General features: G+C 41.0%; 2 protein-coding genes across 2 annotated transcripts; both read left to right on the forward strand.

Moving 5' to 3' along the window:
• The first annotated feature begins 4073 nt into the window (after positions 1 to 4073).
• On the forward strand, positions 4074 to 5324 carry LOC145033506 (uncharacterized). Its single transcript, XM_078982099.1, has 2 exons — positions 4074 to 4446; positions 4552 to 5324. The coding sequence occupies exons 1-2, from the start codon at positions 4141 to 4143 to the stop codon at positions 5206 to 5208; spliced, it is 963 nt and encodes a 320-aa protein (XP_078838225.1). The 5' UTR covers positions 4074 to 4140; the 3' UTR covers positions 5209 to 5324.
• Positions 5325 to 5567: 243 nt separating this feature from the next.
• Positions 5568 to 6698, forward strand: LOC145035310 (uncharacterized). The gene is made up of 2 exons (XM_078983878.1): positions 5568 to 6171; positions 6235 to 6698. Exons 1-2 carry the CDS (start codon positions 5568 to 5570, stop codon positions 6696 to 6698), a joined length of 1068 nt encoding a protein of 355 aa, XP_078840004.1.
• Positions 6699 to 13820: the final 7122 nt, after the last annotated feature.

A 13820-nucleotide genomic window follows, 5' to 3' on the forward strand; every position in this document is an offset into this window, starting at 1 on the left:
CAATGAACCCCATACAAGTAGTGCCGCCAAATCTTGAGAGTGAACACCACTGCCCCCAACTCTAAATCATGTGTGGGATATCTCGTCTCATGAGGCTTCAATTGCCTCGATGCATATGCTATCACATGTCCCTTCTGCATCATCACCGCTCCCAGCCCTAAAATCGATGCATCACAGAATACCATAAAATCTTCCATCCCTTCCGGAAGAGCTATGATATGGGCATATTTAGTTATAAAATTCATGCATTATCTTAATACTTTATGTTGATTTTGTCTCATTTAATGAACAAAAGGTGCTTAATTAGATTAAATATTTCATTTTCAGCAACAAATACATGCTCGAAAGGAAAATGAAGCGGAACTAGCGATTGGACGCTTGGATCATGGATTTTGAAGAAAGAAGGACGTTGCTGGACAGCTTGACCCCTCATCAGTGTTTTGGCCATATCTCATGAACTGTAACTCCGATTGATGAGATTCAAAATGTTTTGAAAACTAGACACAATTTCGGATGACTTTCGTGTTTTGAGAAAATGCTGATTCCAAACGTACTCGGCGAGTAGGGTCGATTACTCGCCGAGTTGGTCTGAAGTTTCGCGATTCTGGACGCGCAGACTTGCCGTACACGGGTTTTAAGTGACGTACTCGCCGAGTAGGTCACTGGACTCGCCGAGTAGCCCCTGTTTTGTGAAAATCTATATAAAGGGACTTTCAGATCGATACCCTAGGAGAGAGATGAACCCTTGGAGGCCAATTGTCGACTAAAGGTGCTGCTAGAGCGTGGGAAGCAAGGGAATCAACCCTACATTCAATTTTAAGGAGAATCAAGTCAAAATCAAGTTTACTCTTACCTAATCTCTTGTTTGAACTATGTTTTTACCAATTGATTTCGTTTTTGTGCTTGTTTCCATTGTAATGATGAGCTAAAAACTCATAACTTCTGTTTAGGTAGATGAATTTGTGAACATGGATTGATTATTTGATTAGGATTAATTTTAATTGGTGATTATGTTTTATTAAGCTTGTTAAAGAACCTTATGTGTTAACAATAACTATTCTTCTGTTAATAAATCAGTAATTAAGTTGTATGAACATCTCTTAGTTGCTAATTTCATATGATTTACGTGACCACATAGTTGTATGTCTAGGAATAACGAATGTGAAACTAGAATTAACTTGAAGATAGGTAAGTTAATGTGTGAGCTTGTGTGATACACCATCAACAAGAGGTTAATTGAATCACCAATTTGATTAGCTAATTACAAGTCTTTCTAAACTCGAATCAACAAACTAGGAAATTCATTAATTTAGACAACTGGCCATTGCTTGAATTAATCTGTTTTCTAAGGATTAGATACAGCGAATGTGAATCTAATCACTTTAGTCGGTAACCAATGAAGAATTAATCCGATATATTTACCATAAAATCATCCATGGGAACAAATGAGTCGAACCTAAACAGAAGTCCTATTTATTATTGAATTTAGTTGATTTTTATTTGCTTAGCTCTTAGTTTCTTAGTTTAAGTTTTAGTTAATTGTTTAAATTTCTAGTCTTGCAAAACTAGAGAAAACTCTTTCTATTACTTGTATTATTTAGATAATATTAGCATCTATTTTAATTGTTTACCGTTCCCTGTGTTCGATACCCTACTTACCTGAACTAAACTGCTAATCGATAGGTACACTGCCTTTCGTGTGTTTGTCTTTGTGTTTAAGTTAATAGGATTAAAACTAGTTGGTTTCACACACATCAAGCTAATACCGGAGCTTCGCACAACCTTTGGTGAAGCGTCTCAAAGGAGGTCTGCTGCTCGGGACCCCATAAAAATGTAACACCCTTCCGGGTCAATCTGGTGAGTGGCACTGCGATCTTGGAGAAATCCTTGATAAACCTCCGATAGTACCCTGCCAACCCAAGGAAGCTCCTGATCTCAGAGGGTGACTTTGGCACCTCCCATCTCATCACCGCATCAACCTTGGCCGGATCGACCAATATCCCTTTCTGATTAACGAGGTGCCCCAGAAACTGGACCTCCCGCAACCAGAAATCGCACTTGGAAAACTTTGCATAAAGTTTCTCCGATCTCAAAACTCCAAGAACTTCCCTGTTCATGAGGTCCATGAACACAATCACCGACCGATCCAACATCGGCCTGCATACCCTGTTCATGAGGTCCATGAACACAGCCGGGGCATTGATGAGCCCAAAAGGCATCACCACAAACTCATAATGCCCATAACGCGTCCTGAATGCTGTCTTCTGGACGTCCCGTCTCGCACTCTCACCTGATGATAGCTCGACCTCAAATCGATCTTGGAGAACCAAGATGCTCCCTGCAACCGATCGAATAAATCGTCGATCCTCGGCAACGGGTAACGGTTCTTGACCGTCAGCTTATTCAATTCTCGGTAATCAATACACATTCAATGTGAGCCGTCCTTCTTCTTCACAAACAGAATGGGTGCTCCCCACGGCGAGCTACTCGGCCGAATAAACCCCTTCCCCAGCAGCTCTTGAAGCTGTGAGGATAACTCTTTCATCTCTGGAGGTGCAAGGCGATAAGGCACCTTAGCGATAGGCGCGACTCCCGGAACCAAATCGATACCGAACTCCACTTGCCTCACGGGAGGCACACCTGGTAATTCTTCAGGAAAAACATCTGGAAACTCACGCACCACCGGAACTTCATCCACTGAACTCGGTCTCTCGGAGATCACTCGCGTATCCATCACATACGCCACAAAACCCTTACAGCCCTGCTATAAACACTGCCTCACCCTAGCGGCCGAACAAAAGGCTGATCCAGAACGTGTACCCTCGCCGTATACTGAAAGAACTCCCCCACTAGGATCTCGTATGATCACCAGCTGACGCTCGCAGTCGATAACCACGCCGAATCGGCTCAACCAGTCCATGCCCACTATGACACAGACATCACCCATCGCAATAGGAACCAGATCGATCGGAAACTCAACCCCAAAAATCTCTAACACACATCCCCGGAGGACCTCCGTGGCACAAATCACTCTGTCGGCGGCTATGGAAACCCGCAGAGGCCGACTCAGGTTGTGTTTGTTTTTTAGAAAAAAACTCTTCTAACCTCTTAGTGCTGCGTGGCGCAGCACACGCGCAGCACTTTTAGGTTCGCAGCTGTTTGTTTTTCTGCAGACTTCGGGCTTAAAAACCTCTTCCCGTCCTCTTCCCCACACAGCAGTGGGCTTACCTCTTCTAACTACTTCTAACCTCATCTAAAAAATCACTCTATGCCCTAAATAAAAAAAAAAGTGTCGCTGCCTTTTCTTTCCTGTTCTTCTTCTCGGCTTCTTCTCGGTCCGACGACTCCAGCCTCCGGCCATCGCCGGTCGCCTCCGCCGCCAGCCATCGCCGGTTTCCATCGCCGGTCGCCTACGCCTCTTGCTGCTGCCCTCGATCTTCATAGGTAATTTTTTTTTTTTTTCTGATTTCTTTGAGCACCGATTCAATGAAATTGAGTACAAATTCTGTGATTTCTTATACATTTGAGTACCGATTCTTTGAATGAATCAAACATAGGAATGTTAAGTGGGAATGGAATCTCAAATTCCAATACCATTGTATAAAGTATGCATAAAAGTAGGAAAAAAGTATGTTGATTGTAATCTTTTGGAATGAATCAAACATAGGAATGTTAAGTGGGAATAGAATCTCAAATTCCAGCAATGAGGTCTCAAATTCCAGCAATGGAATCTCAAATTCCAGCAATGTTAAGTGGCTTTACAATATTGCAAATATATGATTATATTATAAATTATAAATTTCTTGCATGCCCTCGGTTTCTAGATCAGTTATTTTTTATTTTTTTTATTTTTTTTATTTTTTGATTTCTTATTGATTTGACTAACGATTGTATGAAATTGAGTACAAATTCTGTGATTTCTTATGCATTTGAGTACCGATTCTTTGCATTTGAGGACCAATTTTGTGATTTCTTGCATGCCCTCGGTTTCAAAATCATAATCTTTGCTTAATTGTTTTTTTTTTGTTCATTCATGATGTATTGTTGTTGAATATCCTAAACTTATTTGTTGATTATGTTGGAATATGATTAATCTTTGTAGCTAAAGTATGTATTCTATATTTTTTTTTGTTATTAGCAATGGGAGATAAACATACATGGACCAATGAGCAAACAAAATGCTTATTGCAAACTTGTATTGAAGAAGTGCAAACCGTGGGTAGAAAAGGTTTGAGTTTGCACAAACAATCATGGCACAAGTTAGGAACAACTATTAAGGAAAAGTATGGCGTGGATTTGAATCAACGACAATTAAAAAACGCCTATGATAACCTTAAAGCCAAATACACAGGATGGTTATACTTAAAAAACAAAACTGGAAACCTTTACAACCCACAAACAAATACTTTTAACTTAACAAATGAGGAGTGGGAGGACTTTAAAAAGGTATACATATATACATATATACATATATATATATATATATATACACACACACACATACACACATATTTATTCTTATATTACTTTTGTTACATTGATTGCGTTTAGGGACATCCGAAAGCTGCTTCTTTGAAAACCGTCCCATTATTGTTTCCAGAGCTTTGTGCAGAACTCTTTGATGGAAGCAGTGCATCTGGTAATCTCAGCTATGCCACATCCCAAACACCATCGGGATCATCTTCTTTCCATGGCGCACCATTACAGCTTTTGGACGCGCCTTCCATTAACATAGATGAAGATGATTTTTTTTCCAATCATACAAGTGAACATTTTACTCAGACTCCACCTTCTGCTGCTTCACCTTCTGCTGATTCACCTTATGTTGCTTCACCTTCTGGTAACCCCAACAAAAGGGCTAAACCTTCAACTCCTAGACCTCGAGCTCCCAGTGCCTCACCTGATCCACCTTCTTGTGCCTCGCCTAAAGCTTCTATTACTGCTGATGATTTAGCACTGGAGATGCAAAAAGCTCTACGCCATTTGACTCAAGGGCCAACAATTCCCCAGTGTTTAGAGAAGCTTGAGTTGCTCGAGTTAGACCCAATAGACCCTATACGATTTGCTGCGTATCACATTTTTGGAGGGACCATGAATATTAGAGAGATGTGGGTAAATTTGCCTAATGATCCACAAATATTAAGAGGATGGATCGAGATGACAGCTACAAGTTTAGGAGTTTTAAAGGATGGAAAGATTGTTCGTTAAGTTTATATGTTATTTGGTTATTTGCTACTTGGGATTTATGATATGTTTTGGTACTTGAATGTTATTTTGTTATTTGGTACTTGAATGTTATTTGGTTATTTGCTACTTGGGATTTATGATATGTTTTTTGGTACTTGAAATTTATGTTATATTTTTTTGGTACTTGAGATTTATGTTATTATCTTATGTTATATTATTATCTTATGATATATTATTATCTTATGTTATTATATGTTTTCTTTATTAATAGGTTTGTAATGGATCACGACAAAAAGATACTACTCATAATTCTTATGTACTTGTATGTCCGCTACTTTTGGAAGAGGGGTGTCAAACGAGTGCGGGACAACGATTCGGAAATGACAGGACATGAATTTACGTTAGAGTTACTTCACCGTAATCCTCTACAATGTCTTGAAGTGTTACGCATGTCTCGTGAATCATTTGTCCGACTATGTGCTCATTTTAGAGTAAACTACGCGTTAAAGGATAGCAAACATGTGTCGGTTGAGGAGAAGATGGCTATGTTTTTGATGATGATCGGTCATAACCAACGTTATGTGATTATCAAGCGGAGATTTCAACACTCAAAGCAAACAATTCATAAGTTTTTTCATGAAGTGTTGGCCAAAATGTTGCTTTTCGCACATGACATTATAGTACCAACATCTTTTAATCCGAATCCAAACATTCCGGGACATAATAGGAGGCTAAGACGGGTGTTCAAGGGAGCAGTTGGTGCACTTGATGGCACTTTGATACATGCTGTTGTCCCTGCAAACAAACAGGATTTATATAGAAGTAGGGGAAAAGGCGATTGTTACCAAAACGTATTGGCAATATGTGACTTTAACATGATGTTTACGTTTGTTGTTGCCGGTTGGGAAGGGATAGCACACGATTCTAGAATTTTATCAGAAGCATTAGCAAATCCACATGCACCATTCCCGCTTCCACCTCCAGGTAAATTTATGGTTATTTAAATAGTTTTATCTTTATTTGAAAATAAATGACTTTTTTTTACAGATAAATATTATCTATGTGATGCCGCCTATGCAAACATTCGAGGTTTTATGGCACCGTACCGTAATGTTAGGTATTGGCTTGGAGATTTCCGTCGAAGACGTGCATTAACGAATAAAGAAAAATTTAACCATGGACACGCAAAACTTCGGAATGTCATTGAACGTGCTTTTGGTGTCTTGAAAGCACGATTCCCTATACTGAAGAGGATGGCACCATTCTCGTTGGTTACACAACGAAACATTACTCTAGCATGTTTTGCGCTTCATAATTTTATAAGAAGAGAGGGACTACGTGATGAGTTTTTTGCACGATATGATGAACCAAATGTCTCGGTTCGGAATAACAATGCGGTCATTGATAATGATGAAGATGAGATTCCAACACATGGTACTGCTGCGGACCGTGAATATATGAGCCAGTTACGGGATGAAATTGCCGAACAATTGATGCAAAATATGGAATGAAAATTATTAAAGTTTGGTTGTATGAATTTTATTTAAAAATGTTATTGTAAGACTAATTTCGTTGTTTGAATTTTATTTCAATGTTTTAAGACTACAATTATTAAATTTTTGGTATTAACAAACTATTTTCGGTTTATTAAATTACTTTATTTTAAATTTTTTAATATCTGCAGCAGTCTGCAGACGTTAAGAAAACAAACATGCTTCTCATTACAGTCTGCAGCACTTTGGTCCACCTCTTCTGCTGCAGAGGTCTGCAGAGGTGGTCCGCCGACTTCAGACAGATTCACTTCGAAAAAACAAACAGCACCTCAATGCCTCACGACTAACACTGATATGCTGACTAAAGGCCAAAGATACAAAAGACCGACTCGCACCCGAGTCAAATAACACTAAAGCAAGCACAGAGTTCACAAGGAAGGTACCTATGCATAGCATAATATAAGCATAATATCTCAACACCAAAAATAAATATATAAAAGGAAACGTACCAGCCACAACGTCGGGTGCAGCGCAGACCTCTTCTGCAGTCAGCTGAAAGGCTCTCCCTCGAGCTCTCGGTGCCTCGACCTTCACAGACCGACTCTCTGTAGCTCTGATGGCGGCGGGAGCAGATCCCTGAGACGCTCCACGCACCAGCGGACACTCCGCCTTCCGGTGTCCGGTCTGGTTGCAGTGAAAACACACTGCAAACCCCTTGGGGCAGTCCTTGGCCATATGCCCCTCCTTGCCACATTTTAGCAAGATCCTGCTCGACAGACTCCATCGTGACCCTTGCCGCACTTCCCGCAAGTGCGGCCCTTCTGGCTCCCGGGTTTGGGATCAGCAGGCTTGACCCGCTTGGCTGCCGGCTGGAGCTGTGCCGGTCGCCGATCCCTCCCCAGAGACTCCGCCTCCTCCCTGGCCTGAGTCTCAAGCTCAATCTCCCTCTTCCGGGCATTTGCCTGAAGCTCAGCAAATGTCCGATACGAGGAGGTCGCAGCGAACTCCCGAATATCCCGTCTCAAAATGCTCAGGTAGCGGCTCATACGTGCCTGCTCAGTGGACACGTGCTCAGGGCAGAACATCGCCCTCTCATGAAACATCCTCGTGATCGTTGTAACTGACTCAGTACCCTGCTTGAGGGTCAGAAACTCCTATACCAAATGCTCCCTCTCCACCTGGGGAACATACTTATCTCGGAACATGGTAGTGAACCTCTCCCAGGTCACTGCCGAAAGCTCAGCAGGCGTGAAATGCGCCGTCACAAACTTCCACCAGTCCTTCACTCCCAAGCGAAGCTGGTTCAGCGTGAACCGAACCTTCAAATGCTCAGGGGATGAGCAAGTGAAGAAGCACCCCTCCATATCAGATATCCACCTCATAGCTGCCACCGGATCCTGTGTACCATCAAACTCTGGTGGTTTGGTGTTGCTGAACTCCCGAAACAGTGACGCATCACCTCCCTGGGGTCTCGCCGCAGCGATTGCTGCGGTAGCCGCTGCAACAGCAGCCTCAGAAAGAGCGGCATAACGCTCGTCAAATGTCTCAATCAGCGCAGTCTTAATAGACCCGAACATCTCTGGTATCTCAGCTCTGATGACCGCAGCCACCTCCTCATGAATGATCTGTCGAATCTCCTCATCACTAGCTCCAGCACCCTCCGGCATATGACGTGTCCTCACCATGATCAACCTCTGAAATACAACATGCAATAAATTAGAATTCACTCGAACATTCTTACACTCGACAATCCACCCCTCCTTGATTCTTGGTATCCCAAGATTCTTATTTGGATTGTGTACTGCCCCGGTGCTTTCAGTAGTACGGGCCCAATACTACTGTCCACACCGTCTCAGTACACACCCCAAACATTCCTCTTCGGATCCCAATTCCCAAGTACTCTATCATGCGTAGACCACTCTCTAATAGATCTCTCATAAACCCCTTGCTGCTACCTACTCACTCTCAGCATCTCATAGCAGCTCACCCCTCCCTAGGCTAAGGCATCACAAATCAGGCCACTCTAGTCCTATTAGCAATACCTAGCCTACTCTAGCATGCAGATACATCATATCAATATTAATATCACGTAATATAAAGGTTTTTTTGGGAATTCACCGTTCGGGCGCTGACTGATCGTACACACGTTTCTTCCTGGAATTTGTTTCTTTTTCAAGAAAATCCTTTACTCTTAGAAAAGTTAGGTTTTCTTTTGAAAATATCTTTCCAATTCCTCAGTTTGAGTTCAAATACTCCCGAAGGTGTACCCGAATCCCTCAAACCAAGGCTCTGATACCAAATTGTAACACCGTAAATTTCAAAACAAAATTTTCGATTTTCTTATAAAACATAATTCGATTAATATTCATCAAACAACCATATTAATTATCCAATATAGGTTAATACAAAATCCCAAGATCACAATGTAAAAACTCCGAGTGTGTGTGTATGGATCAAGTCGGCGCCTTCCCGCGGTCGTCACTAGTACCTGAAACAATAACATCAAACACTGTAAGCACAAGGCTTAGTGAGTTCCCCAAAATATCACATATAACACATATTAGCCACTCGAGGCTATAACTCTATGGGTCCGTGCACCCAAACTCTGTGAACCCTCAGGTTCTAGCTCTGATAAACATGCACTACATAAATCACATAGAAATAATGCAGTACAACACATAACATACATAGCATACAAATACTCTATCACATAACTCTGGTTACCTACTCAAGGTAATATAGTATAGTGAGAAGACTCACCTCGCGTATCTCGGTATCTCACGAATCCTGGAAATCCCTCGTGCTCGATCCTCCGAGCTCTAATCCTCCGAGCTCTAATCCTCTTATAACATTATATGTTTCTAATTAACACTTTATATCTCTAAGGTTGACTATCTATAAGAAGTCAACACAGGTCAACTCTGGTCAACGGTCAACGGTCAACTCTGACCGGACTCGGCGAGTACCATGGCGACTCGGCGAGTCTAGACGTTTTCACCAACCCTCTGAAATCCTCTTACTACACGTCGAGTATCCCCCCCCCCCCTTTACTCGACGAGTTTCTCCTGAATGAATCGCGGGGCCACCCCGACTCAACTCGCCGAGTCTCAAGGACAACTCGGCGAGTCCAAGTTTGACTCAGTCCACTCGTCATCCCTTTCCAACTCACCCTGACTCACTGAGTCTACCCATGACTCGATTGGACCACTCGCTGAGCAGTCCCAAGGCAATCTTCAAGCTACTCGCCGAGTCGGATGAACAGACTCGGCGAGTCCATGCCATGCAACCACTCCAACTCGCTTCTAAGGTCAGATCTGCTTCCAAAAACTATAGATCTGGCCTCCCTCGACTGATTCATCACGTAAAGCTCCTATCTTGGTGCTCATAACACACCCTATAGCTCAATAATGGAGTTTTTGACCTAAGGCATGAGGATTCCAATCCAAAGCCTCCATTGATCCCCAAAAAACTTGGGTAAAGGGACACTCTGGACCTCTAAGGGTCCAGATCTATGTGTCACAACTAGAAATTTTATGTCTTGTAATCACTATACTCAAGTAAATGTTGAAATCAAAAACTCAAAAGCATGTATGATGCTTACTCAATGGAAAACTAAACCCCAATTCACTACATCAAGCAATTGGAAAACCCTAGAAGTTCTTGTTAAGTCCATTTTGGACTAGAACTTCCTTATTAGATCCAAATGGACCAATAAGCTTCCAATTGGACTATCATGGGTTTAGAACCCTAATTGGGCTCTAATTGGACTCACATTCATTTATTTCAATATTATGGGCCATATTGGGCCTAGAATGAAATAAATTGAAAGCTTTGATCCATGATTAACCCAATCTAGCTTATTAAAACAAAAATCACAATTTTATTTTAAAAGGCCAATAAATACCTAAGACTAACTCTAATATTGGCCTTAGGAGCAAAAAGCCCAAATTTTTCCTTCCTCCTTCCATGTTCTCGGCCCAAAGCAAGCCCAAGAGAAGGGTTTGACTTTCTCATGCCACATCACTTTTATCTTTTGGACTTCCATGCAAGAGACTCATGTCTCCATGCAAACCTCACCTCAAACATCATTTCTTCTTCCTCTCTCTCTCTCACTCTCGGCCGAGCAACACCCACACACACACACATCTCTCACAAACACTCTCTAGATCACTCAAGGCTTCTTTCTTCTTCTCCATCCAAAATCTCGAGATTTAGGGAGCATTCAAGGAAGTTCTTCCACAAAAATCATCATCTAAGGTAAGGTTTTGCTTGGATCTATGACTTGTATTCCTTGTTTTATCAAAATCCCTTCCTAATCCATGCAAAAATCGTGATCTTGCACTCTAGAAAACTCCATAAACTCGAAAACTTCATCAAGGAGTGCAAAGGCCAAAAATCACTTCATTTCTTCCATTCTTTCTTCAAAAACCGAATCAACACCCAAGGTGAGTTTCATACCCCCTTATTTTCAGTTTTCATAAGTTTTTGTGGGGGAGAATACAAGCAAAGGTGTAGATCCATCATTATGTGTATGTTGTGGTTGATTTCTATGCTTATATGTATGTTTTGTAAGATTTTGATGCTAGATCTAGTTATGAAATGCTAAAAACCGAGATATGTATTTTATTATAGCATAAAATATACTACTACATGCAAAGTATACTAAGAAAAATAGCCAAATGGCTTGACAACACTTAATTTGGGCTAAAAACTCATTTTTTTTTTTTTGACATAAAATGTTGAAAATACAAAGTTGAAGGGCCTAAAATGAATTATTTCGAAATCTGATGGGTGAGATGAGTCAAAACAGTTTACATAATGTATTTTCTGAAAATATACTATTTGGAGGGTTAAAAACATAAATTCCAAGCTTAATGGGCTAAAGATGACATTTTCGGCCCAATGAGGCCCAATATGCGAAATTTTCTGTTTTGGAGGGCCAAAACTGCATTTTTCGGTAAAACAGTGGACTATAAGTGATCCAAGTCCTTTTCAAAGGTTTAGAATGCTTTTTAAATTTAAAGGGGACTAAAGTTGCAAAAAATTTTCAATTTGGGCCAAAATTGTCAAACTTGCGAAAAGATGGGTTATAACCGAGAAAACTAAAATTTCAAGGACTTAAACTGTCTTCAATGAAAAATATGCTGAAAAATATTAATTTCAATAATTTTTGGTATTAAAATGTCAAGAAAATCGATTTAAGGACCAAACCGGAAAGTTTTAAATAAAGGATTGAAAAAGTAAATTTTTACAAATAATGAGGGGCTGAAAACAGAAAAATTCTCAAGACTAGTTCAATACATGCAATTTGATCAAATGATGGTACCACGACTATCGACGAAATACAATACATTACAACACCAAAAGTCGTTGTCAAACGAATTGGTTCGGTCTCGAACTAATAAAAATCCGAAACTACTAACACGACGACACTATGACATTACGACATTACGATTCATAACTAATAACGATTGGGAAGTCACTATACATGCAAGTGTGCACAGACATCTACGCACCACCTTTGGGCCCCAAAAGTGTAAAATCTTGTTTGTTGAGCCTAGCTAGCCCAATGACCTGATCTTAAGGCCCGAAGACCTCTCTCTCTTACGAAGTGTTGGGTTTTACCGATCCGACATAACGTAAAAGGACTTTCAATGGCAAACATGCTGCTGGTCCCCAAGGGTCCTTCAGTGCTGCTAGTAAAGTCGGGAACTCACGATTGCGGGATTGGGCTTTAGGCCCTTCGCAATTGCAATAGTCTTGAACGACGCGGGGAAATACCGAGGGTTTCGCACCTTCTCTCCTTCCTTCCGGTCGTGGGACTACACAAGTCCGGGAGGATTGAGTTGTGTGAATAATTACGAGTGACGCCTAAAGGATCGCTTGTAAGGTTGTCGATGGGACGTTTTCATTAACGCACGTCACAACACTTCACCACCCACTGTACTCGCAATGCCTCCGGAGCTCAACAATTACCTCTAACGCAACGAAACAACAGTATACAAACTAAGTAAAGCAAAATGATAGGAAAACGTCGAGTTTTCCTAGGGTTTTCAACAAGTACAATTATGAATTACCGGTCGAATTTCACAACTCTTACGCTTACATCTATAGAATTCAAACAAGCATACTCATGGATCTTCGCATATTTTTACACTATTCTATTTTTAGAAAATATCAGATTTTCTGATGGCTTTCAAACAATACATTGGATTTCAAACACTACTTATGAACTCACCAACATTTCATATGTTGACGTTTTTCAAAATACTTGTATTCTCAGGTAACAGATAAGGTGAAAGATGATTTGTACTCTATGACGTTTTGCTGTGGTTTAAGTAGTATCAAACAGTTATTTTTTTTTGAGAATGTAATGTTTTGAACAATGTAATGAATGTAAACGCTACCAGTTGTATCATTCCAAATGTTGGTGATGTATAATGTTATGTTTCATGTATATGCATTGTGATGGTATTCAATGAGTCACGATAGCCCTCGGACGTTTCTGCCGTCCGGTTCGGGGGTGTGACACTATGGTTCCAACCTCATAAGGGACCAAAAGGACACTAAATCATGCAATAAAAGGGTTCAACAAACCCTAAATCTAGATAAACAACAACAAACAAGAAGGTAACTTGGATTTATTACCACAAAAGTGATGCTTTGGACTCTAAACCCACAGAAGTGGCTCCTTCTTGCTTTCCCTTGGCTAGCTCTTCTCCTTCCTTGCAACAATGGCACCTCCAAGGTCAATAATGGCCTCCTACTTAGCTCCAAATGCTCACACTCGATTAGGGTTTCACTCAAGGGGCTGGTGAGCACAAATGACGACCATTAGGCCCTTTAAATAAGTCTCAAACCCGAGAAATTAGGGTTTCATTACACAGCGCTGACTCGTCGAGTCCATATCCTGGACTCGTCGAGTCCAGGCGCGATCCCGCGTCCAAATCCGCGTCCCTACTCGGCGAGTCTGAGCTCCAACTCGCCGAGTCCCCCTCACAAATCAACAAAATACAATAAACAAGATACCTGATAAAAATCCGGCTGTTACAGCTTTTTTCAAAAGATTTGGGAAGATTATAGTTGTCAAGACTAAACGTAAACAAAAGGGAGAAATTCAAGTTAGTTGATTCAATCCTT

The sequence above is a fragment of the Lactuca saligna genome, chromosome 3 (genome assembly GCF_052625555.1).
Source record: "Lactuca saligna cultivar CGN05327 chromosome 3, ASM5262555v1, whole genome shotgun sequence".
Lineage (NCBI taxonomy): Eukaryota > Viridiplantae > Streptophyta > Magnoliopsida > Asterales > Asteraceae > Lactuca > Lactuca saligna.